General features: G+C 49.2%; 2 protein-coding genes across 2 annotated transcripts; both read left to right on the top strand.

Moving 5' to 3' along the window:
* The first annotated feature begins 1,619 nt into the window (after nucleotides 1-1,619).
* Mad2l1bp (MAD2L1 binding protein) lies at nucleotides 1,620-5,023 on the top strand. Its single transcript, XM_020157078.2, has 3 exons — nucleotides 1,620-1,758; nucleotides 2,237-2,502; nucleotides 4,264-5,023. The coding sequence occupies exons 1-3, from the start codon at nucleotides 1,713-1,715 to the stop codon at nucleotides 4,774-4,776; spliced, it is 825 nt and encodes a 274-aa protein (XP_020012667.1). The 5' UTR covers nucleotides 1,620-1,712; the 3' UTR covers nucleotides 4,777-5,023.
* A 3,585-nt stretch (nucleotides 5,024-8,608) lies between these two features.
* Rsph9 (radial spoke head component 9) lies at nucleotides 8,609-24,267 on the top strand. The gene is made up of 5 exons (XM_020157203.2): nucleotides 8,609-8,897; nucleotides 11,854-12,019; nucleotides 14,565-14,694; nucleotides 15,134-15,280; nucleotides 24,107-24,267. The coding sequence occupies exons 1-5, from the start codon at nucleotides 8,671-8,673 to the stop codon at nucleotides 24,265-24,267; spliced, it is 831 nt and encodes a 276-aa protein (XP_020012792.1). The 5' UTR covers nucleotides 8,609-8,670.
* The last annotated feature ends 279 nt before the right edge of the window (nucleotides 24,268-24,546 follow it).

Genomic DNA, 24,546 nt, shown 5'->3' with positions numbered 1-24,546 from the left:
CTCTACTTTAAAAAGGCTTTCCCATCCTCCTACAGGATCAATTTCAAACTTTAACATGGATTTATAATCCTGCCGTGTCCTGGTTCCCCTTTATCATGTTATTTCATTTCTTGAACAGAGCGTGCTCTTGTCTCTCACGGTCTCCAGGATCACTAACTAGGTCCTCTTTGTCTTGCTAACTTACTCGTCCTCCAGGTCACACAGCTTCTGCTTGTATTCTAGGACTACCCTTCCCCGTCCCAACACCCTCTGGGTCTTGGCCCTCTGTCTTCATGGCCACAGCCCCTGTACACCTCTACTGTACACTTCATCACATTGTATTGTCTAGGCAGTGAACCCCCCCCCTTTTTTTTCCCCTTCCTCCTCCAGCTTTATTGGAATAGTTTAAAATTACATTTTCTATTTTCTAGGACTTCAGTTGCTTTTTCCATCTGACTTTTAAAAACTGATTAAAGCAAATGAAACACAGTTGTCTAAGTGATATAGTATACAAAAATAACATCTTGATTTCTGTGAAAATGCATTTCTCTGCGATTCCTGAATAGCTCCAAATTATGCTAACTCTGAGCATTGATGTTTACTCTGGGTTTTAGATTTAGTCTTTGAAAATATGTATTCTAAACCTTTACCATCACCATCTGTATGTCCAGCATCAACGCTGCAATGAAGCTGCTCCTGTTTAGGCTTTCATCCCGATTTCTCTCGCACAGCCATTAACACGTATATGTGTCTTTCATTTTGTTTACTCCCACTCAACTGTATGTTTATGAGGGCCTGATACAGATGTTACTTGATGTTATTTAATAGCTACTGAGGTCAGACAATCCAAGGCCATCATTATGCTAAAATTAAAGTTATTTATGGAAGTTCATAGACACTTCCAGAATTGGTTTTACCTCCTACATGGGAACATATTCAAGAAACCCAAAACGGGCTTAATGGTCTGACTCAACTCTTCCCATTCATCAATCCCTATTCACCAGTGGCGCGGAAAGGGGGTTCTTTAACAAAGCATTATACGTAACACCTCTACCAAACTAAACATAAACTTTTTTTTTGTAGTTAAATGCAGAAAGTCGGTTTTTTTCCACCCCTTTCCTCCTTTTACACGGCAAGTAAAGCTCACTGGCCTGGGAGTAGCCTCTATCTGCCAACCTTTGGCCAGTGAAGAGGATTCAGAGAAAATAATACAACCATCAATCAGAAAAAGGAGGGGCGACAAAGGAAAATAACTAGGCTGTAGCCTCAATCGTGCATTCCCGTGCAAGATGCCCTGACTCGCCACAGCGGTAACAGCTGACTTCACTTGTCACCTCTACTGTACACTTCATCACATTGTATTGTCTAGGCAGTGAACCCCTTGAGGACCGGGCCCAGCAGAGTCTCCAGCACCGAGGACAGGGCCTGGCACGAAATGGGTGCACGGTGAATAGCGAACCCGAAAGTGAACGGATGCGTGAGCGCCGTGTCCTCGCGAAGGCTGCGCCCAGCGGCTGGGCGCGCCCGGGTTCCCTGAGGGGGAAGGGAAGGTATACAGTGCCAGGCCGATAAGGAGGGAGCGCAGGACTCAACTATCACCCAGCCCAGCCTTCACCACCCTGCTGCGCCGCCGCGCCCACTTCCGGCCCTGGCCGGAAGTGGAGGCGCGGGCTTCCCATGATGCCCCATGGGGCGCCTATTCTAACCGCAGTGAGTGGAGGGAGGCCGTCGTCATGGCCGCGTTGGAGCCGGAAGTGCCGTCTCCGGTCGCAGTCCCGGGTAACGTGTGGGGTTCAGAGCTTGGGAAGTCTTGGGGACCTGTTTTTTCCCTACTGCTACCCTCCTTCAGCTATTTAGCCACTGGTCGTTTCTCCGATCTTCTTCCCTGTCCTCCAGGTCCCAGTGTCCGGCTCTGGCTCTGCCGGTGACTCCCTCACCCTGGGTGGAGTTGGTTCGTCTGAATCCCACTTGACTATATTTTCCACTCATTTCTCCCGGTTACGGCCCGCTGCTTTCCAGGCGGAGCACTGCTCCCTCCGAAATCCCTCTTTTGTCCTGCTGTCACTTAAATCCCTTTAGACAGGGACAGGAACCTCCCCGCCGCCGCCCACGCTGGAGGCTGCAGAGGCTCTGCGAGTATTGGCAACCCCCTTCGTAGTGGTGGCTAATAGGATGGCATGGGCTTTGAGAAGACTGGCTTTTGACATTGACCTGTTAAGTTTTTCATTTTGCTCACTTCACCCTGTTCACGCACTAGATTTGGAGTGGTATGAGAAGTCGGAAAAAAACCATGCTCCCCAGGTAGATCTGCTGGAAACCACCTCTGCCCAGGAAACTTCCAACCCTTCGGAGCCCTTTTGCCCAAGAGACCGCTTGGTGCCAGTGGTGTTTCCTGGACCTGTGAGCCAGGAAGGCTGCTGTCAGTTTACTTGTGAACTTCTAAAGCATATCATGTACCAACGCCAGCAACTCCCGCTGCCCTATGAACAGCTTAAGCACTTCTACCGGAAACCTTCTCCCCAGGTAAGCACAGGCTTTAAGGGAAAATGGGTAGGAAGACTTAGGTGGAGGCAGGTACAAAGATGTCTGAGAAACCTTCAGGGCCTGTGTCAACCTCTGCAGTTGCAAAAGCTTTCTCCCTCCTTCAGTCTTTAGTAGTCTCTCCCAACTTTTTCTCCTCTCTTTCTGAAACTCCTATTATGTGTTGAATTAGGACTTCATGAACGCTTTAGTGTTACTTTATTTTGTAATTCTGGGGATCCAACCCAGGGTCTCATGTGTGCAAAGCATTACCACTGCTGAGTTCCCTCCCGAGACCTTGAACTGGGTCTTTCTCTCCAAATTTTCACCTGTTGTTGTTGCTTTGTTTGTTAATCTTTCTGAGGGTACTTCTTTGACTTTATATTTTAACACTTATATTTCCTTTTTCTCTTTTGGCTATCTTTTTTGGGGGAGGCAGTATTGGGGTTTGAACTCAGGGCCTTGCCCTTGCTAGGTAGACACTGTACCACTTGAGCCACTCTGCTGGCCCTTTTTGCGCTGGTTATTGTTGAGATAGGGTCTTGCTTTATACTCAAGTGGCCTGGACGTAGGATCCTATTTGTGCTTCCTAGCATAGCTAGGATGACAGGACATCACACCTACCTATTGATTGAGATGGAGGTCTTGTGAATTTTTTGTCTGGGCTGGCCTCAAACTGTGACTCTCCTGATCTCTGCCTCCTGAGTAGCCACCATTCCTGACATTTTTTTTTTTTTTTTTTTTGAAACATGGTCTTGCTGTGTTTCCCAGGCTGGTCTTAAGCTCAGCCTCTTGAGTGCTGAGATTACAGCAGGAGCTCAAAATGTGCTCCTTTTAAACAACATTCTGTTGTTTCATGACTATGGAATTATTTTACCTGAGGATATTTATTGTGTTTTTGAAGTTTTTTTCTCTGTTCTTTTCAGTGTTTTTGTTTCTTCCAGAATCCTTTTCAAATTTGTTTCTTCTGATACCTGTTTTTCATGTTGTAGGCTTTTATTTTGTGCCTGCTGAATATTTCAGAATAAATAATTCCAAGCTGTGTGCATGCATGGCCTTTTGAGCTGCTAAACTTCATTATAAAGAGATTGGGTGGAAACCTGATGGTCTCTTTAGGGAACTCACCAAACATAGTATTGAAAATTCTCTGGAGGGGGCAAGAAATTAGCAAGAGATGTAAGCATCCTCACACAAACTTTTATTTAGCTCCTCTGTGTTCACTCTTGCCTTCTGTGGTACCTGTATTGCTAGTTCTTGACCTTTCTGGGGTTCTGCAGTGTGGATTTGCTTCTTGTGGGGGTCCCTTTGCTAGCAATTGGTATTCAGCCCTCTTGAACTTGTAACTACTCCATTTACTTACTTTCTATTTTCTGAAACTGTCACTGCCTTTTGGCTCGTGTTGTCTGTTCTCCAGTTCTCTACTCTCTCTTCACACCTGTACACTCCCTGTACAACAGTTATTTGCCACCTTCAGCCATGCCACCAAATCTCCTTCACTATTTTCATTGCTTATATCTTGAATGCCCTCACCTTTAGAATAGTGTGTTTACTGTTCTAAGTAGAAAAGAATTAGGGTTTTATAGAAAGAATATATTTTCCTTTTTAATATAATGCCCTCTGATAAAGCTCAATGTCTTGGTTTTGGAACTTCATTGAGCCAGTAATCCAATCCTGAAAGCATCTGTATATCCCAAGAAGTTTCTTCAAAGGTCATTAACTTCACCCTACCTTGTTCTTCTCTTCCACCATTCTTTGTCCTTACAGGCAGAGGACATAGTGAAGAAGAAACCTTTGTCCACAACTGAGGCAAGCAGCAGGAAATGCCAACAAGCCCTGGCGGAATTGGAAAGTGTCCTCAGTCACCTACAGGACCTCTTTGCCCGGACACTAGTACCACGAGTGTTGATCCTCCTTGGCGGCAGTGCTCTTAGCCCCAAGGAGTTTTACGAACTTGACTTGTCCAGGCTGGCCCCCTTTGATGTGGACCAGAGCCTGAACACAGCTGCTTGTTTACGTCGTCTCTTCCGAGCCATTTTCATGGCTGATGCCTTTAGTGAGCTGCAGGTTCCTCCCCTCATGGGCACCATTGTCATGGCACAGGGGCACCGTGACTGTGGGGAAGATTGGTTTCGACCCAAGCTCAACTACCGAGTACCCAGCCGGGGCCACAAACTCACTGTGACCCTGTCTTGTGGCAGACCTTCCATCCCAACCATGGATTCGGAGGATTATATTTGGTTCCAGGCACCAGTGACTCTTAAAGGCTTCCACGAGTGAAGGAGGATGCTTCTTAATCCATGAAAGCACAATGGCTCAATTATCTCTCCGTGACACATCACCCATATCTTGCTTGGAACTGGAGTTGCGTGGAGGAACTGGAGTTCCTGATGAGGGAGAGGGAGACTCTGTCCTTCTGGCTGTCTGCCTCTCCTCCTCAGACTTCCTGGTGGGTTGGTGATAGGTGACTGTGACTAATAATCATTGTTGATTAATGTCTCTGAATCAAAGATTGACTTTCCCAGAGGCTGCTGGCTGTCCTGTTTAAGGGTAGAAAGGAAAGATGGGTCCATAGACTCCTATGGAGGTGGGCCTTCTCTGCTTTGCTCTATCCTTCCAGAATTGGTAGCAGAGCTATGATGTGGGTATGACTCATGAATTTAAATATAAAATGAACATATAAAATTTTCCTGCAGCTTGACAGAGATACTTTTCAGCCTTGAGGCTAGGGTATTTTGAGTATTTTGTTTTTCTCCTGGGCCTCTTTTTTTTTATTGGCAGTACTGTGATTTGAACTCAGGGCCTCAGCTTGCTACACATGTGCTCTGAGTTTGAGTCAGGCCAGTCTAGTAAGTTACATGGCCAAGGTTCTATAAGTAGCTTGATAATAGAGTTGGGACTAGAGTTCTCATCAGTTAACTTGTAGCCCAACATTCCTTGCTACATACAGATCTTTGTGACCCTTAAATTCTGTGTGCCGAAAGCAAAGGTCACTTTTTTTTTTTTTTTTTTTTTTTTTTGGCGGCACTGGGGTTTGAACTCAGGGCATTATGCTTGCTAGATAGGTGCTCTTAGTGCTTGAGCCACTCCACTAGCCCTTTTTTGTGATGGGTTATTTTGAGATAGGTGTCACAAACTATTTTCCTGGGGCTGGCTTTGAACTGTGGTCCTCCTCATCTCTGCCTCCTGAGTAGCTAGGATTACAGGCGTGAGCCACCAGTGCCTGGCTTCAAAGGTCACCCTTGATCTGGGCAAAATCCTGTTAAGGAACTTAGCTTACCAGGCTACTCAATGAGAGCCCAGGGATGTAGGGAACAGTCAGACCTTGTGCTCAGTGTCTAGTAAACTGAGTAGATGTGCTGAAAGAATGGTAAGGGGAGGAGCTCCTCCCAAGACTTTTCATCCTCAGAGAACAGTAGCCATAGCTCTGTTCTTCACCAAAGGGTTGCCTATAGTCTGAGTGTCGCTGGTAGTTAGTCAGGACAGAATGAAGTTTCAGTGTGTCAGTCTTCATTAAGTCAGCCATCACATACATGCCATATGACCTGCTTTAGGAGCTGAGGCTGTAGTGAAGCTCTGCAACTGTTCTGGACTCTGAGTAGTTCTAGTAAACCTGCCTTTTAGCTTTAAGAAGCAAATGTCAGGAGTAGGAGGCTGAGAGACTAGGCTGAGAAAAGAAAACTGAGACATTCTTTACAAAGCCTGATTGAACTGTAGGCTGAGGCCCCCAGGGTTGCCTTGGAATCCTGTGGGATTGGCTCCGAGGCCATGTGTTCCTTCTGGAGTTCAGCCCAGCCTGTCTCCACTGCAGCTGTTTGATGGCTGCTGGCAGTTGCTGTTGGCAAAACCCTGCCTTCCTGCCCATGGTAATCCCTCTTCAGCAACATCGGATTTGGCCATTGCCATCCTTGCTGTTGGATCCTCTCTGGCTTGACACTGTCCTAACCATCAAAGTTGGCGTTCTTTGCTGCTGGGGAAGGAGAGCCCATGCACATTTCCTGGAAGCAGGTTGAAGACAGAATCCTTACCCTACTGGTGTTGGAGTGTGTGTGTGTGTGTGAGAGTGTATGTGTGTGTGTGTGTGTGTGAGAGTGTGTGTGTGTGTGTGAGAGTGTGTGTGTGTGTGTGTGTGTGTGTGTGTAGATGGGGACAACAGTATATACATTGCAAGGTTGTTAGGTTACATAATGTATACAGAGTGCTTGAAACATAGTATATGATGTATATACTGTGGGCTTTTTTCTATTTTTTTTTCCTTAGAGTTTTATTTAGCTCAGTTTTGGAGACTGAAAGTCCAACCTTGTGCAGGCTCAGACTGGCAAGGTGCCCCTTCTTGGCTGTCAGTGGCAATTTGGTGATTACCAAGACTATATGAAGATTATTTCACCTATTCCTTCCCACTACCACCACCACCCCCATTTTAAATCCTGGTGGTTTTTATTTGCTTGTTTGTTTGTTTGTTTGTTTCTTACATATTTGAATTTAACCTCCAGGACTCATGGAATTTCATTCTGCATTCTTCAGTATGCTCCTCTGCAATGCACAAGGGAGGCTTCCATCTCCACAACCCATGCCTGTAACACCAGGCTGGACTCCACCATGCCTGAGACACAGCTCCATGTGCCTATACTCGGTGTTGTAAGCATTCTCATGTATCATCTAATCCTAGCAACCTTGCAGTATATATATCAGTGCCCCATTTTATCCATGAGGCTTGGGGAGACTGAGTAGCTTGCTGAAGTGCTAAAACAGATTTGAACCTGATGTGCCTGGCTGCAGAGACAGGCGGAGGGCCTCCGCTGCACTTCTGTGTAGCTTTCTTCCGGAACTGCCAGGATTTGCCTTGCCCAGTGTGTTAGCATTATGAAGCTGCAATACTCCCCTCTCGCCTTATAGTTCCTGACATGGAAATCCAGGATCAGTGAAAAGCAAATGTTTGGGCTCTTTTCTGTGCTGTGATCACTTGAAGCAAATTCTGCCATTAGCATGTCAGCTTATAGAAAAGAAATTGGGACATATCCTCACCAGAGAAGAGGTCTGACTAATGGAGTGGGGGAACTTGTGAATAAGGGGGCTGTAAGTTGTTTTCAGATGAAAGATTTATTAAGCCAAGTCAGCTCCCTCAAATGCTTATTTTAAAAGCCTTCATAAACAATGCCTAGACAATCAAAACAAAGTAATTATCTGGGTAATTTAGACACTTCTCTATGGGCTTGGCATTGGGGCCCAGCACATTCTGATTTCATGAGTGTTCTCCAAAGGAATCCAGAAATGACGACCATTAATACTAACAAAGCCCATCTTCCCCAGCAACAAGCTTGCTGAGAAACCTGTTTATGCTTGTCTTTGCCTGGGGACTCCAGAGATGGATGTGGATCAGTAGTTTTTAGCCCAGGGAGTGCAGAGCCCCTGCTGCAGTGGGGTGCTGGCCTTTTCATCTGTTGCTACCATTTGAGTCTAAAAGCAACAGTTGTGGGTCGAAAGGTACCTAAGTGTAGTCAGTAATTGTCAACCCTCTCCATATCATCTTTTACCAAGTGGCCTATACCTAGCCCCATTACTTAATCTTCATTTGCCACATGTGGAATAGTCCTAGGAAGGAGCTGACAAAAGGACATGTAGTGAAGAAGATTGAAAGAAGAGTACAGATTGGATGGATCCCATACTGTAAGACCTGGCACAGAGTGAGGGTTAGAATGGGGAGAGGGGGACTGTCAGGACCTTAGGCTTTTAAAACCAGGATGTATCTCAGATTGATTTCTTCATATATTTCTGTGATATGACTGGGCTGAAAGAATTAGTGAATTTTTCCTCCCAGGTTCCTGTACACACGCACACATGTACATTGAGGGCCCTAGGTGTCAAATAGGGGAAAGGGCTCCAGAACCAAAACCCCCGGAATTAGGCTGGATTGGGCTTTCCAACCCCACACTGTGGCCTACCTATAGTAGGGGAAGCCGTGCCGTGACAGCTGAATACATCCCATCCCAAACTCCGGAACGGAAGAGGGAAGGGGCTAGAGTATGCCGAGGTTTTCCGCCAGGGTTCCTAGGGGAGAAGGGCTGGGCGGTGCAGGGGGTGGAATCCTGCTTCCTGTCCCACGGAGGGGCGGGGCTCAGGTCTCCATGGAGACGGCTTCTAGCGACCCGACGGGCGTTGGGAGCCGCGGGCCTGATGGATGCTGACAGCCTCCTGCTGTCGCTGGAGCTGGCGTCGGGCAGCGGGCAGGGCCTCAGCCCGGACCGGCGGGCCTCACTGCTCACTTCGCTTATGCTGGTTAAGCGGGACTACCGCTACGACCGGGTCCTCTTCTGGGGCCGCATCCTCGGCCTGGTCGCCGATTACTACATCGCGCAGGGCCTGAGTGAGGACCAGCTGGCACCGCGCAAGACGCTGTACAGGTGCGGGGGGTGGGGGGGCACCTGGGCGGGCGGGACAGGTCACCGGAGGCTACCGACGACGGGACGACCCGAGGCCGGGAACGAAGGCCCGGCGGGTCTCGAAAGGGGCGGGGCCTGCGGGCTCCCGGAAGCGAGTGGGCGGGACCTGTGCGGGAGGGAACGGAAAGGTTGAGGAAGCGGGACCTGAACCTGGGGATCCCAAGACGCCGGGGAGAGGGGAGGGGGCCCGGGAGCATGCGTAGTCCACTGCGGGTAGGGGGCCAGAGAAACTTCAGTGCAGATGGCTTTGTAATGCAGGGAGGGCGAAGAGCCGAGGCGGAGCTAAGTGAGTGGTCCGGTGAAGACAGATTCTGGAGGAAACCCAGGGGCTAGCCAGCTGCGGGACCTGAAATTCCGAAGAACTTAGTTTTGAGAAGGGTCAGAAGCCCCTGCGGCTGGGCTGGTGCCGTTTTGGAAGTGTGGTCTCCGCAGCGAGAGACTCTTGGAAGTAGAAAACACGCGGATTGGGAAGAGAAGGGGTGTAGAACTGGGGAAAATTCCCTGGCCTCTGCCATACGGGACCATCCAGCCTCTTTCTGACTACCCCCAGCGATGATGCAGAAGCTTACCATTTTCTAAAGCAGTCCAGATTCATTTGCACGGGTACGTGCATCAATCCAGCCTTGACTGGATGCGTCTTGTGCTAGACTTGGGGTTACAAAGATGGCCAAGATGCACCTCTGTCTCTGAGTCATTCACATCTTAAAGAGGAAGACAGATGTGTCACTCAGCAATTACAGCACGATGTGTTCAAACTAGAACAGAGGTGCACACAAGGGGACCGCACGTCCTGGTCTTCTAAATCTGCTCACTCAGTGACTCCTTGCTCTGGGTTCTGAACCATGAGCTGAGGAAAGGCTGAAGTGGCTTGGCGTGTTTGGAGAACACAGGGAGGTAAACCTGACAGAAGCAGCATGGGCTGTCATGTACACATAGATGGAGAGGCCAAGGGGTTTGACCTTTGTCCATAGGCCATGGGGAGCCATTCGGGGCCTGGAAATAGGGTAAGCAGGTAGGAGTCATTGCTGTGTTCAGATGAAAGGGCTTGAAAGGGAAAAACCAGCTGAGGGAACGGGCGGGCAGATAGAAAGATTTAACTGGGAGAGTGAGAATTCAAGGCTGATCCCTCCTTTCCACTAAGGCCACCAAATAAAGGCTGTTGCCACTCACTGGAGAGAATTCAGGCAGAATTCTGGGAAGACAGAGTTGATTTGGTGTGAGATGCTGAGAAGCTACATAAAGCACAAATCTGAAGGACTGAAGATAAGAGATTTGGGGTTCATTTTGCTCTAGTGTGTATGTATTTGTTGAGTGCCTATATACTAAGCATCAACTTAGGCACCAGGAATTCAGTGGTAAATAAGACCAAGTCTTTGTCTTCATGGAACTTGTATTGCATGTTTAAGGGGTCAGACAGTAGGGACCCCTAAATAGGGTCAGCCAATAGGGTCAGAGAAGGGGAGATATATATTGCTTGTCAGATGGTATTAGGTACTAAGGGAGATAGAGAATACTCTATTTTATTTAATTAATTTATTTTGCGGTGCTGGGGTTTGAACTCAGGGCCTACACCTTGAGCCACTCCACCAGCTTCCCCCCCCCTCCCCCCGCCTCTGTTTTTCTCCACCCATGAAGGATTTTTTTCAAGATGGGGTCTTGAAAACTATTTGCTGGACTGGCTTCGAACCATGATCCTCCTGCTTTACGCCTCCTGAGTAGCTAGGATTATAGGCGTGAGCCACCAGTGCCCAGCTATTTTATTGTTTTATGTATTGTTTGGCATACTGGTGTTTGAACTCAGGGCTTTGTGATTGGGAGGCAGGTGGTCTTACCTCTCTTGAGCCGCACCTCTAGCCAATGGGGCATTATTTTAAATAGCATAATGGGGTTGGCCTCTCTGATCAAATGACATTTGAGGAAGAAACCCGTAGCGACCAAGGGAGTGAGTCATGTGGTATCTGAGGTAAGAGACTACTAGAGGAGGAACCTCATGGAGACTGGAGTGGCTAGAAAGGAGTGAGGGAAATGTTGTCAGACGTAGTCAGAGGAGGTAAGGGGTGAGAGACACTCCCGCAAGGCCTTGTGGGGCATCAAAAGACTTGGCGCAAAGAGAAGCCACTAGAAGGTTTCTAGTGCACAGAGGAGAGGCGTGATCTGGTTTAGGTTTGAACAGGTGGGTGGGAACTCTGAGAGGGAGGAGGTATGGCAGCAGGGAGAACAGTTAGGCATGTACAATTCCCAGGCCAGCCAGAGTGGATGGTGGCTTTGGGTCAGGGTGGAGGCAGTTGAAGTGGTAAGAGGTCATTTCATTCTGGAAACTGACTGGGTGTCATTGGGCCTGTTTTGCTAACCTGTGAGGTTTGTTAAGTTAGTGTATTAAATGCATTTTGTTGTGTTGTTTTGTTCTTCTGAGACAAAGTCTTGCTGTGTAGCCCAGGCTGTCCTCACACTTGCAAGCCTCCTGCCTCAGCCTCCTGAGTGATGAGATTACAGGCATGAGCCACCATTTGGCTTGCTTTTTTTTTTTTTTTTTTTTTTGGTGGTACTGGGGTTTGAACTCAGGGCCTCATGCTTTCTAGGCAGGTGCTCTACCACTTGAGCCACTCCTTCAGCCTGCAGCTTGCATTTTTGCCTTCACAGTATTTTCAGCTCACCATGGGTTTATTAGGATGTTACCTCATTGATGTCGAAGCATCTAAATGTGAAACTTTTGTGATCTTGAAGAAATAAAATTGAATCTGCATTGCCCAAGAGGGTAGAGTGCACCATAGGCACTTAGGGCTTCTAAGGGTCGTGAGCGAGGAAGGGTAGGTGTCCCAACAGTCCCTGGGGGCCTGACCCCGGGGGCGAGGGAAGGTGGCTAGAAGCCTGAGTGTGAGGGAATTGAAAGCCTGGATGATGTCAATGTTGTTGACAGCCTGAACTGCACAGAATGGAGCCTCTTGCCCCCAGCCACAGAGGAGATGGTGGAGCAGACAGCTGTGGTGAAGGGCCTCTTCATGGGGGACCCCTCCCATGAGTATGAGCACACCGAGCTCCAGAAGGTGAACGATGGTGAGAAGGTCTTTGATGAAGAAGTTGTGGTGAGTGCAGATGAGGGGAGGAAGAGGGCTAAACAAAGAAAGCCTGGATCACTAAAAGCCAGCCTGAGTCTGGGGTGAGCCTCCAGGTAGTGTGTGCTAGACTTTCTCCATTACCTTAATTAGAACCTCAGTGAGAAACAATGTTTAGCCAATTTCTCCATTAAAGCAATGTAAAAATAAATTCCCTAATGTGTGAGGCCCTGGTTCCATCACTAGCACCAAACCAAACCAAACCAAACAAATAACAACAGCAAAAAGCCAGCCCATTAGAAATTAGGACAATGGCTACTGTATCCTGTTCTCACTACTGCCCATTTGGGTACTGAGCATGGTAGCAGAGAGCCTCACAGCTCTGGAAAGGTGGTGCATTACTTCCAGGTGGTGGAGAGGAGGACACTAGCACTGGAGAGGTTAAGACACTTGCCCAGGTACACACAGCTTCTGAGGGTCAGGGTGAGGGCAGTGGATAGGCAGCTCTTATAAACCCTGGCTTGGTGGGGGCTGAAAAGAGGGTCTGGGCTGTTCCCTAGGGTAAGGGAATGTGCAGACTCTTACTCTTACTTATTGTTATGATGATGCTGATGATTTTTTGGCAGTACTGGGATTTGAATTTAGGGCCTCACACTTGCTAGGCTCTACTGCTTGGGCCATGCCTCCAGCCCTAGGATGACTTTTTTTTTTTTTTTTTTTTTGAGGTGATGGGGATTGAACCAGGGGCCCCACACATGTTAGGCAAGTGGTCTACCACTGAGCTAACCAGCCCTCTTGTATTTTCATATCAACTTTTTACTAGATAATACACCAAATGGCTCAAGATTCAAAGGTACTGAAAGGCATAAAGTTTCCTTTTATCCTTGGCTACAGTCATCCAGGCCCTCTTTTTGGGGGGCATTAATGTAACTGTTTTATGTGTATACGTGTATGTGCCTGTGTTTGTGCATGTGTGTCCAAATCTGTCTACTCAAAGTGCAGTCTGGATCAGAAGCCTCATCTTGTCCTAGCAGTTAGAAGACCAGAATCTCTGGCCCAGTATCAGAAACCTGCATTTTCCCATGATGCCTAGGGAATTTGACATTCAAGTATGGGGTACTGCTTCCAGAGAGGTTTCATGCAAATGCAAACCTCAACAAACATCTGACTTCACATATTCTTTTCACCTTAGCAAACTGAACAAATGGTGGCATGTTATATCCAGCCCTACACTTGCTGTTTTCACATAGCCATATCTTTTGGAGACCTTTCAGTATTAGTGCTTTAGCAAGACGTCCTACTTTCTGTGCCAGTGTGGTAATGTACCAGTGGTTTTTTTGTTTTGTTTTCATTTTTTTTAATATCATATTATCGCTGTACTAGGGGTACGTTGTGACATTTACAGAAGTGCTTACAATATATCTTAGTTAAATCCACCCCCTCCGTCATTCTCCTTGTACCAGTGTTCAGTGAGTGTCTGATTCCTGGATAGCAGGCTTCCAGGTTTCAGCTTTTACAAACAATGCCATAGTGAGTGGCTTTGTACCTACGGTATTTGCAATGTGTGCACTTTATCTGAAGGATCAATTCCTAGAAATGGAATGGCTAGGTCCACAAGTAGGGAGTCCATGTTTTGAAGCTAGACAAAGCCAGAATTCAAACCTCAGCCTCTGCACTTGAACCTGGGTGATGCTGGAAGTCTGTGTCTAGGCTGTGAGGCCTTAAGTATGCAGCACCTCCCACCTGGTAACTTATTTTCCTGAGCCTCAGTTTCACTTTGTGTAAAACTGAGATAATCATGTTTACTTCACAGGCTTGTACAGATTTTGAGGTGATATATGCAAAGCTCCTGACCTAGGCATGAATTGGGTGACAGTTTTTTCTTTTCTTTGTCAACCATGCAAATTGGCAGCCCATGGAAAAGAGGTAGCTCTGTGACTGTGGGAGCCTCTCTGGGGCCTTGAGTTCCCCTGTCAAGAGCTGTTATTCCCAGACATCTCTATGAACATAGACCTTTGTTCATGGTTGCCCTTGATGGGAATTCTAACTGAATTTCACCTGTATAAGATGGTTACAGCTGGGTACTGGTGGCTCACGCCTGTAATCCTAGCTACTTGGGAGGCTGAGCTTGGGAGTATTGTGGTTGAAGGCTAGCCTGGGCAAAACGTTTGTGAGACCCCCATCTCCAAGATAACCAGAGCAAAATGGACTGGAGTTGTGGCTTAATCGGTAGAGTGCCTGCTTTGCAAATGTGAAGCCCTGAGTTCAAACCCCAATCTCACTAAAAATAAATGAGTATTAGATCACCTGTATGTATTATCAGTGGAAGGAAAGGAGGAGAAAGAAAAGAAAGAAGAGGGAAGGAAAGAAAGGAGGAAGAAGGGAGGGAAAGAAGCAAGGACAGAGGGAGGAAGGAAGGAATAAATCTAGGCGGGAAGGCAAAGACTTGCCCAGTGTGATCTGTGACGCTAGATACTGGCAATCGGGGAGGTTGGTGGTGCAGGGACTTGTACCATGGTGAGTGAGAGCAGCACCCTGGCAGGATGCTCCTCTCCTGTCTCTCCTGGTTCCTCAGGTCCAGATCAAGGAAGAAACTCGCTTGGTGTCCATCATTGATCAAATTGACAAGGCTGTGGCCATTGTTCCCCGAGGTGCCCTCTTCAAAACCCCTTTTGGACCCACCCATGTCAATCGGACCTTTGAAGGTGAGTTCTGTGGAGCTCCCCTCAAGCATAGGAGGGTGTCCCTTCTGAGCTCAGGCAAATATGTCTGGGCGACCAGGGGGAACCTACCCTCCTTGAAGAAGAGTGGCTGTGGCCACATTACCTAGGGGATGGGCAGGCCCCATGACCTGGTGCTGTAGGTTGGCATGGGCTACCCAGTCACTGAACCCTGAGCCTCTTCTGCTTAAGGGTGGGCATATGGTGGCCTGGGATTTCCATGGGTCTGGATGACCTGCCTTTTGCTACCTTCCTCCTCCTTGTACTTCTCCTCATTTCAGGATTTGGGCCGAGCTTGGGCTGAGGGAATGCTGGTCCCTTTTCTCCCTTGAGTTCTGTGCCATTGCAAACCCTTCCCTGTGGTCCTAATGCAGAGGGGAGGGGGCTGTGGGACTCGGGCCAACTCTCCTCCTTTCCTGCCTAGGACTGCCCATGTCTGAGGTCAGGAAGCCCAGTTCCTACTTCCACTTCCGGGAGGCTGTGGGCCTGAAGAGTAAGACCTTGCTTGAGAAAGCTGACCTGGACCCCTCCCTGGACTTCATGGACTCCTTGGAGCATGACATCCCTAAAGGTCAGAGCAGTGGGCCATGCCACCTGCCCTTCTCCTCTGGGGCTGGAACCAAGGTCCCTGGTGGACATTGGTGGCTTGAGGTGAGCCCTGGAGGGTGGGCTTCTCCAGCACCCAGTCACATCAGACACTTCATTAATGTTCTCCAGTGACAAAAAGTAGTCCTGTTTTCCATATGCTGTCACAGACGTGAGGTATCTCACTAGGTCTTAATTTTCAGAGTGGCCTTTTTGGGCTGGAGTCTGGCTCAAGTGGGAAAGTGCCTGCCTAGCAAGCACAAGGTTCTGAGTTCAAACCCCAGTACCAACAAAAATAAAAAACAAAACAGAGCAGGTTTTTTCTTGATTAAAAAAATCCTAGTTCTTATTTTCTTTTATTGACAGATAAAACTGTATGTGTTTATCATTCGCAGCATGATGCTTGGTAGAATACATACATCGTGGAGTAGTTCAATGCACTGACTAATAAGTATTGCTTCACATAATTCTAGTCTTTGCATGGGAACATTTAACCACTATCTTTGCACTTTTCAAGAATACAATACACTGCTGCACATGGTGACACACATCTATAATCCCAGCACTTGGGAGAGGCAAGGTAGGAGGATTGTGAGTTCAAGGCAAGCCTGGGTTGCGTGGTGAGACCCTATCAAAAAAAAAAAAAAAACCCAAGGCAGTGGGTCATGCCTGTAATCCTAGCTACTCAGGAGGTGGAGTTCAGGCGATCTAAGTTTGAAGCCAGCCCAGGCAAAAAGTTTGCGAGACCCCCCCATCTCAACCACTGAAAGATGGGTGCAGTGGCATGTGCCTGTGATCCCAGCTATACGGGAAGCACAGATGGGAGGATCACGGTCCAGGCCGGCCTGGGCAGAAACACGAGACCTTTTTGAAAAATACCTAAAGCAAAAGCTGCTGGGGGGTGTGGTTCAAGCAGTGGAATGCCTGCCTAGCAAGTACAAGGCCCTAAGTTCAAACCCTATACCAACAAAAAAAATAATAAGTATCATTTAACCACTAACTATGGTCACTAGGCTGTCCAGCAGATCTGCTGAATTTATCCTTCCTATACAACTGAAATTTATATCCTTTTAGCCAGGTGCCGGTAGCTCACGCCTGTAATCCTAGCTACTCAGGAGGCAGAGATCAGGAGGATCACGGTTTGAAGCCAGCCCGGGGAAGTAGTTCAGGAGACCCTATCTTGAAAAAACCCATCACAAAAAAGGGCTGGCTGAAGATGAAGGTCTGAGTTCAAGCCCCAGCACTGCAAAAAAAAAAAAAATTATGTTTGAATTGTCATACATTAATAGTAGGAAGGGACTCCATTGTGATAATTCCAGTGTGTAATTATGTATCCTTTGTCTGACGACGTCCTATGCTTCCTTCCCCACAAGCACCTAGCCTCTGGAAACCAGTTGGACTTTCTACTTCTGTGGGAGCAACTGTTTCAGATTTCCCATGAGTGAGATCATGTGTGCCTGGCTTATTTCACTGAACATGGCAATCTGCAGTTCTGTCTGTGTTATTGAAAATGACAAGATTCCATTTCTTTTTTTGAGGTAGAATGTTGCTACATTGGCCCATGCTGAGCCTCCTGTCTCAGCCCCTAGGCTGCTGGGATTACAGGTGTGTGCCACCATGCCCATTTGTTTTGGGGGGTTATTTTTTTTTTTAAGACAGGATCTTGCTATCTAGCCCAGGCTGGACTTGAACTCTCAATCCTCCTCCCTCGGCCTTCCAATTGCTTGGATTACCAGTGTATACCACCATGCTTGGCCTTTAAAAAATTTTTTTTTGGTGGTACTAGGGGTTGAACTCAGGGCCTTATGCTTGTGAGGCAGGTACTCTACCACTTGAGCCAGGCCCTTTAGTCCCTTTTGCTTCAGTTAATTTTGAGATAGGGTCTTACTTTATTCCTGGGCCAGCTTGGACCCTGATCTTCCTGTCAGTATTTCCCTGCACAGCTGGGGATGCTGTGCCGCACCACGCCCAGCCATTGGTTGAGATGGGGGGAGGGGTCTCAAAAAGATTTTTTCTGGGGCTGACCTTGATCCGATCCTTGATTGGATCTTTCCAAGCTCTACCTCTGAAGTAGTTAGGATTCCAGGCTTTTAAAATTGTATTTTTTTTGAGACAGGGTCTTGTTATGGGCTCAGGCTGGCCTGGAGCTCACAATCTCCCTACCTCTGCTTTCTGAGTGAAAAATTTCATTCTGTTATGTACCACATTTTCTTTACCCACTTTTCAGTTGAACGCTTACATTGTTGCCATTCCCTGGCTATTGTGAATAGCACTGCAATGAACATGGGAGCACAGGTGTCTCTTTGACACACCGATTTCCTCCTTTCCCATATATATCCAGGAGCGGGTGTGCTGGAGCCATGATGATGTTGAAATGGAGGCAGGTCGGAGCCTTCCCCCACACATCCCTGAAATTTCTAGTGACACATATATCTCAACTTCTATTAGGGAGTTCTGCCTAATGCTTGGCACATACCTGGTGCTCAATAAGTGAGGGTTGTTCGACTGACTAGCAGACCACCTATTAAGGCAATAAGGTCCATACATTTGCTTTCTGCTATTTGTGTAGTACTTTAAAAATTGACAGCCTTGGAGGCCAGTGGTCTTTGGCAGAGCTCTGGAGACCCCATTTCCTTCCCTTGAGCATCACCAGTACAGAACAGCATGTGCCTGACACTGTCACCCAAGACAGGTGCCAGGCTGATTCAGCTCTGCTTACCTCTCCACAGCTGGTGTTTCTAAGGTCTAGAGGGACCTGGTGATAATGACGGCAGTGATGATGACAATAATAACTGACTCATTAAAGTAAAGACATGGTTTATTATGGGCCAGACCCTGTGCTCAGACCATTCCGTGCTGCGGCTCATTGTAATCTTCATGGCCAGCCTACGAGCTGGATGCTTTACAGGGGAAGACGCAGAGGGTCATCAGAATTAACTCCAAGGAGACCGAGTGTCAGAGCATTAGATTCCAGGGCCTTAACTGTGATGTCAAGTTGATGGTGTTTCCTTTATGGGGGACAGGGCAATAGTCACCCCCAGCCTTGGGAGAAATACTTCTGAGGAGCGACATGCAACCCGGATGGGCTGAAACTCAGGATGGGATGGGATGGACTTTCTAGCTGTATGACTTAGGGAGAGTCCCTCAATTTCTTTGTGCCTCACTTTCCTTTTTTATTTTTGTTAGGAATGGGGTTTGAACTCAAGGCTTCACACTTAGAAAGCAGGCATTCTACTGCTTGAGCCTCACCTCCTGTTCTGGCCATTATGCTCTGGTTATTTTGGAGATGGGGGTCTTGTGAACTGTTTGTCCAGTCTAGCCTTAAACCATGATCCTCCCAATCTCAGCCTCCCAAGTAGCTAGGATGATAGACAATAGCCGTGGTTGTTTCCTCATTTCTGAAAAGAGCAAATCAATCTTTTCTACCTCACTGGGCTGTTGTGAGAATTAAATGAGTTAACTCATATACAAAATGCTTATAACAGGGCCTAACATTAGAAAGCACTCAAATAAAAGCTAACGATTATTGTTGACGTTATTTTTAGTGGTAGAACACGCTGTAGAGATGAGTTGGGGCAGGCTTAGGATGGCCTAGAAGGCAAAGACAGTAGAAGCTACTGGTGGCTTAGGAGGAGGTCTGTGATCATAAGACAGCAGTGTACAGGTGGCTAGAGAAGGCGCAAGGTGCGCTGGGTCTCAGGAAGCTGTCTCAGGGCCCCTGCAGCACCCAGGGGCCAGGCCATGGTTCTGAGTGGGTAGCTGCCACCTTAGCCTCCGCCACATGGGGGCGCCCAAGTCAAGCCACCCTGAGCACTGCCAGTCCTGCAGTGCTGGACGGGAGGGTTCCCCTACCAGAGGGCGAGGGAAGAAAGATTTATAGAGGTTGGGGCATTTCTCACCCATCAGACACAATTCCCAGGCTTCCTGAATCTCCTCCAACTCTGCCTCAAGCCTTGCCAAGAACTGAAGGGGGCTACACATTCCACTGGTAAAGGGAGGTGGGGACACTGTCTGGAAAACCCCCTGCAGCTTCTTCCCCTGCAGCTGGATGCTCCGGATCCAGGGAGGCTCAGGCTGTCCTCCACAGTGCCAGGAAGCCATGTCCTCTGTGTGGTGGAAGGGGCTTCTGTGTGGGAGGCCACAGCCAGCTGGACGGAGTGGTGGGACAGCAGGTCTTCCTAGGGGAAACACCATCTGCCCTGCTGGGACACAGGAGGCAACTGTTTGTCTTTGCAGCAGGGCAAGCAAGATGTGAGGTTGGGGGGGTCTTCCTAAAGGCTGCTAGTGCCCCCTTGGCGTGTCCAGTTGGCAGGTGAATCCACCAGGTCTCTGGGAGGTGCAGAACCTGGACAAGTGGCAGTGGCCTGAGGCCTTCAGCATCCTACCCTAGTTGTGGGCCCCAGAGCTTCAGTGTCAGCTGCTGGCTCCACTTCCCTGTCCACCCAGATGTGACTCGGCCCTTGGTGCTGGAGTCCTGGGAGCTGAGTACTTTTGTCTTTTCTTGTGTGTGTGTGTGTGTGTGTGTGTGTGGAGGTGTCCCTCCTATGGGGACACTTCACACAGTGGGAAACCTCTAAGCCATCACCAGAAACCTCCAGGAAGCCAGGCACAACCTTTCCTCAGGATGGTTTGGTAAGTGCTGTGGCACGGAGACATTAGTGTGGGTGGTTGGGAGAGAGCACATAGTCTGTTTTCACCCAGACTCCCTTACCAGACAGTGACATGGCAGAATGAACTGCTGGGAGGCTCCTCTGCCCAGCAGACAGTGGCCAGGCCCGGCTGCTGAGTGGGGCCAGAACCCCAAGCGGGAGTCCCTGGGACACCAGCGCTGGCTAGAGGGGTGGGACTTGACAGCCATTTTCTGTCTAGGTTGGATTATTCTTTTCTGGGTATGAAGCAGTTTGTTCAGGGTAACTTTGTGTCACCTCTGAGCAGGTGTGGTTGAGGTTGACCTGTCCCTGGGTCTCCTGCTCTGTGCCCATGGAGATAGGCCAGGAGCTCAGCAGCTTGTCTCTGGGGTAGCATTGGTGAAAGAAGAAAAGTGGGAGGGATGTTGTTGGGGGCCACCTTGTCCTCACGAACTGTCATGCCATACCACAGGATATTAGTTTTGTGGGCTGTGTGGCTTTGGGGGGCTGCCACCTGGTTCTGGGGTGGCGGGATAATCCTCCCGGTGGGTGCAGGGCAATGGCTAAGAGTTCTCGGACCTTGGGCTGCAGCTGGGCGACGTGGAGCGGTAGGTCAAGAAGCCGGATTTCTGGGTAGTACTCTGCGGTCCAGTGCTCCTTAGCCTCATCAGCAAGTAGCCACTGAGCAGCTGCTGTACGGGTCTGGGAATGAGAAAGACACTTCCTTGTCTCAGGGAGGTTTGGGGATATGCAATGACACAGGCTGGGCAGGGGAAATGTAAGCTGGAAGATGCCTCACAAACAGGGTCATTGGGATCTTGGGAGAAGAGAGGAGTGGGCAGAACAGGAGAGCTGGGGGCCTAGATCCTTTCCTTGCCCAACTTTGGCTCCAGCAACTAGTCAGCCCTCGTAGCAACACTCAGGTTGGGCAGCAGAGAGCAGCAAAGGGCCCGCTGCCTGCAATGTGCCTTAGAAAGCTGCAGTGGGGTGGATGAATGAGACATGGGGCATTGGACAAGGTTGGGGAACAAAGCACAGGATTGGCCTTCGTGTGTGTGTGTGTGTGTGTGCGTACGTGTGTGTGTGTGTGTGTATGTGTGTGACTATCCACCCAAATTCCTTGGAAACCTGGCTGACAAGTGCTTGGCCTGGACCTGAGAGACATGAGGCATCAGACTGGAGGCTGGCACCAGGATGTTACATTCTTCCTGTCTCCAGGACCTTAGGAGGCTTGACTCTACCTTATGGCCTTGGTGGGGGAGGGGGTGGCCATTTTTTAGTGTGCGAAACAATTTGTGGGGAAGAGTTAGTCTGAGGAGGGTCGATGCCATCTGCTGCCCCTGGACAGTGTGTCCCCAAGCCTGGTCTACCCTCTCCCTCACTTTTTTTTTTTTTTTCCAGTACTGGGGCTTGAATTCAGGGCCTTCACCTTAAGCCACTCCACCAGCCCTTTTTTGTCAAGGGTTTTTTCGCAATAGGGTCTTGTGAACTATTTGCCCAGGGCTGGCTTTGAACCACCATCTTCCTGATCTCTGCCTCCTGAGTAGCTAGAATTATGGGCGTGAGCCATGGGTGCCTGGCTTTCTCCCTCACTCTTAATCTCTGTGCCTTGTAGTTTATCCCCTGCATGGTAGGAGAATGTAATTGCGATTATGAGGTGTCCGCACTAATAAACTGGCCCTAGGTAGGGCCCCAGAAACCCAGGGTGACTTTCTGCTGATTGCACAGGCACCACTCCTGACTTACTAGCTTGTGCCCACCACAGCCTCACCACACAGCCCTTCTGGAGAACTGTGGCTGCCAGTGTGGAGCATGGGAGAGACCAGGGGCTGTGAACTGAAACACCAGGCTGCTTCCCCAGTCTTAGAGGGGAGCAACAGCAATTGGTTGGGCCTTTTCAGTATTTGCACTAAGAAAGTGGGTGAAGGTGATGGCTAGTGCTTGGCTCCTCAGGTAGATGCTACGTGACTCCTAGCACGTTGGGAGTCTTTTGTTTCCTGGGCGACCAGCTAAGCAAGGGATGATGAGACAACAGGAGTGTGACAGGAATGCGAGGGAGGGAGGGAGGCCGGCCCCTCACATGCTTTTAACTCTGCCAGCACCCTTGGGCCTGCTTGGCATTGTCTCCTGGCCCCGTTGGGGGCGTTGCATTGCCCTCACCTCCTCACCAGTTTCTCCTTGCTGCCTAGGTAGAAGCCCCTGCTGATGGCCTGGGCCACTTTGAGAGCTCCCCTCCTCATCTACTGGAAGCACGAGGTGGCCAGGCAGGCTGGTGTGAGGGCAGGTGGGGACTTAGCACTTGCCTGAATGTGCCAACATGCTGGTGACCCTGCACTGATGAGGGTACAGGTGGTGGTGGAGGGACGACTCCAGGGCCATTTTCTCCAAGGCCTAGGGAGGCTGCAAACCTCCCGCTCTGGGTGGACAGAGAGCAATGACCAGTCTGGCCATTCTTAGTTCAAGCAAGGCTGTGTGGCTATGTGCTCCAGGGGCAGGGAGGGACAAGGTCTCTATAGAAAGCTGGCTCCAGATGATGCTCTGGGCCCTGGCGGGGGTGACCAAAATTAGGGAATGGTACCTTCCTGGGCCATTTCTTCCAAAGGCCAAACGGAGACTAGGAACACTTTGTTCTGTCATACCCCACCCTCATCTCCCCTAGGCAATGTTTTCTGGAGACGTGATCAAGAAAGTAATAGGCCAAGGCCTTCTGACTTCTGAGGCAGCTGGCCTGGAGATAAGAGGCTCACAGGTACCCAAGAGAAAAGCTGTATGGACTAGGCAGCACTTAGGCCACTGCCCTGGCAACACAGAACAGGAATACCCTTTTTTGGCAGTACTGGGGCTTGAACCCAGGCCCTCATGCTTGCTAGACAAATGCTTTACCACTTAAGCCTCAGCCTGTTTTTGAGGTAAGGTCTCCCTAACTTTTGCCTAGGCCAACCATGGCCCCTGATCCTCCTGTCTCTGCCCTCTAATTAGCTTAGGATTACAGAGAGGTACCACCACACCTGGCCTTCCTGTTTTCTTCTTGATGTCGTGAGATAGGGGAGCCATGTCCACATTATGGTCTCCTTTTCATTGTACACATATGATGGCACATAGTATTGGCCTGCAGTACTAGGGTGAACTCTGAGGGCCAGAGATAGCAGACCTCAGTGCTCAGAAAGCTCAGGTTTTGATCTGGGCAGGCAGCTCCCCACTGAGCAGGGCTGAGTGGCTATCAGGGTCAGGTCTGGCAGTCAGGTCTCTTGGATGCAGGGTGGCCCCCAGTGGGTGGGGACCAAGTTGTGAAGCTGCTGGGTGTGGAGTGACCAGGGTGGGCCATGGGTGGAGGTGGGCTGTGGGAACCTGGGGTGGTGAGAGCCAAGCAGCAGGGCTGAGCTGGCAATTGATGAAGGCCTCAGAGCAGCTCTCAGTGCATGGCTGGTTGGTCCAGCACCAAAACCTTCAAAGCATTTGCCTTTCTGGCAAGGCCTGGGGCAGGGCTGTGGCTGGTTCGGGGGAGAGGCCTGTGCGCAGGGGAATAGAAGCCCCAGATCTGCATCCAGAGGCGATCTTCCCAGGCTCCTTCCTCCCACACAACAGCTCCCTCCCTCGTATCTGGAGCTGGATCAGGCCCTTCTAGCCAAGTCCTCATGGCTGCAGAACTTTGGCCAGGGCTGGGCTGCTCCCGTCTAGAGAAACTCAGGATTAACAGAGGCTCATTAGGGGCAGCCCAAGTCTGCTTCCACCAAAGATAGCTCCTAGTCCACCAGCTGTCAGAAGGCCACTGAGGTGTGAGATCTGAGGTGGACAAACTTCTACTTGAGCCCCTTAATTGGTTGGTCTAATCCTCTTGGGTAGAAGTTTCTGGGACTGGGAAAGACAACTCAAACAGGGGAAAAGCACACAGGTACTAAGGTCACCAGTGATTAGCCCTAGTATGGGGGGAAGTCTCCCTCCTGTCCCAGTCAGCCTGGTGAGACTTGCTGAGAGCAGAACTTGTTGGTTTGAGTTTTACCTATTTGTTTCCTTTGCCCTCCCTCTGGAAGTGAATCAGCAGTACAGCGCCTGGGTGAGTAAATCATCTTCCCTTTTCCAGCGGAACCTTAGCTCCAGGCCTAACTGTCCAAGGAGAGGGGCCTCTGTCCAACAGGCAGAGCTCTGGCTCCATGGCCCAGGCCTCACCTCCACCTGTCTCGCAGGGTCCTGGAGCATCCAGATGGAGAGGGGCAATGCCTTGGTGGTGCTGCGCAGCCTCCTCTGGCCAGGTCTCACCTTCTACCATGCTCCCCGCACCAAGAACTATGGCTACATCTACGTGGGCACTGGTGAGAAGAACCTGGACTTGCCCTTCATGCTGTAGGACGGAGCCAGCCCGGGTATTATTTTATATAGAATCTAAACATTATTTTCATAAATTTCACTGAATTTTATTCTATCCTGCCTTTCTTCATTTCCACCTCCCTGTGGTGTCCAGGCTGAGAGGGCCAGTAGGCCAGGAAACCAATTTCTAAAGCAAGTGGCAGAGCTGGAATATGCTGATAAAAACATTAGGTAATGATGGGTGGAAATGGCTCTGGGAGTTGACAACCAGAGGCCCTTAGAGACTCAGATGAGCTACCTGTGGGCAAGGCGGCCCAAC

This window comes from Castor canadensis, chromosome 8 (genome assembly GCF_047511655.1).
Source record: "Castor canadensis chromosome 8, mCasCan1.hap1v2, whole genome shotgun sequence".
Taxonomy (NCBI): domain Eukaryota; kingdom Metazoa; phylum Chordata; class Mammalia; order Rodentia; family Castoridae; genus Castor; species Castor canadensis.
The sequence above is the reverse complement of the archived record's forward strand: the minus strand, read 5'-3'. Positions and strand labels throughout refer to the sequence as shown.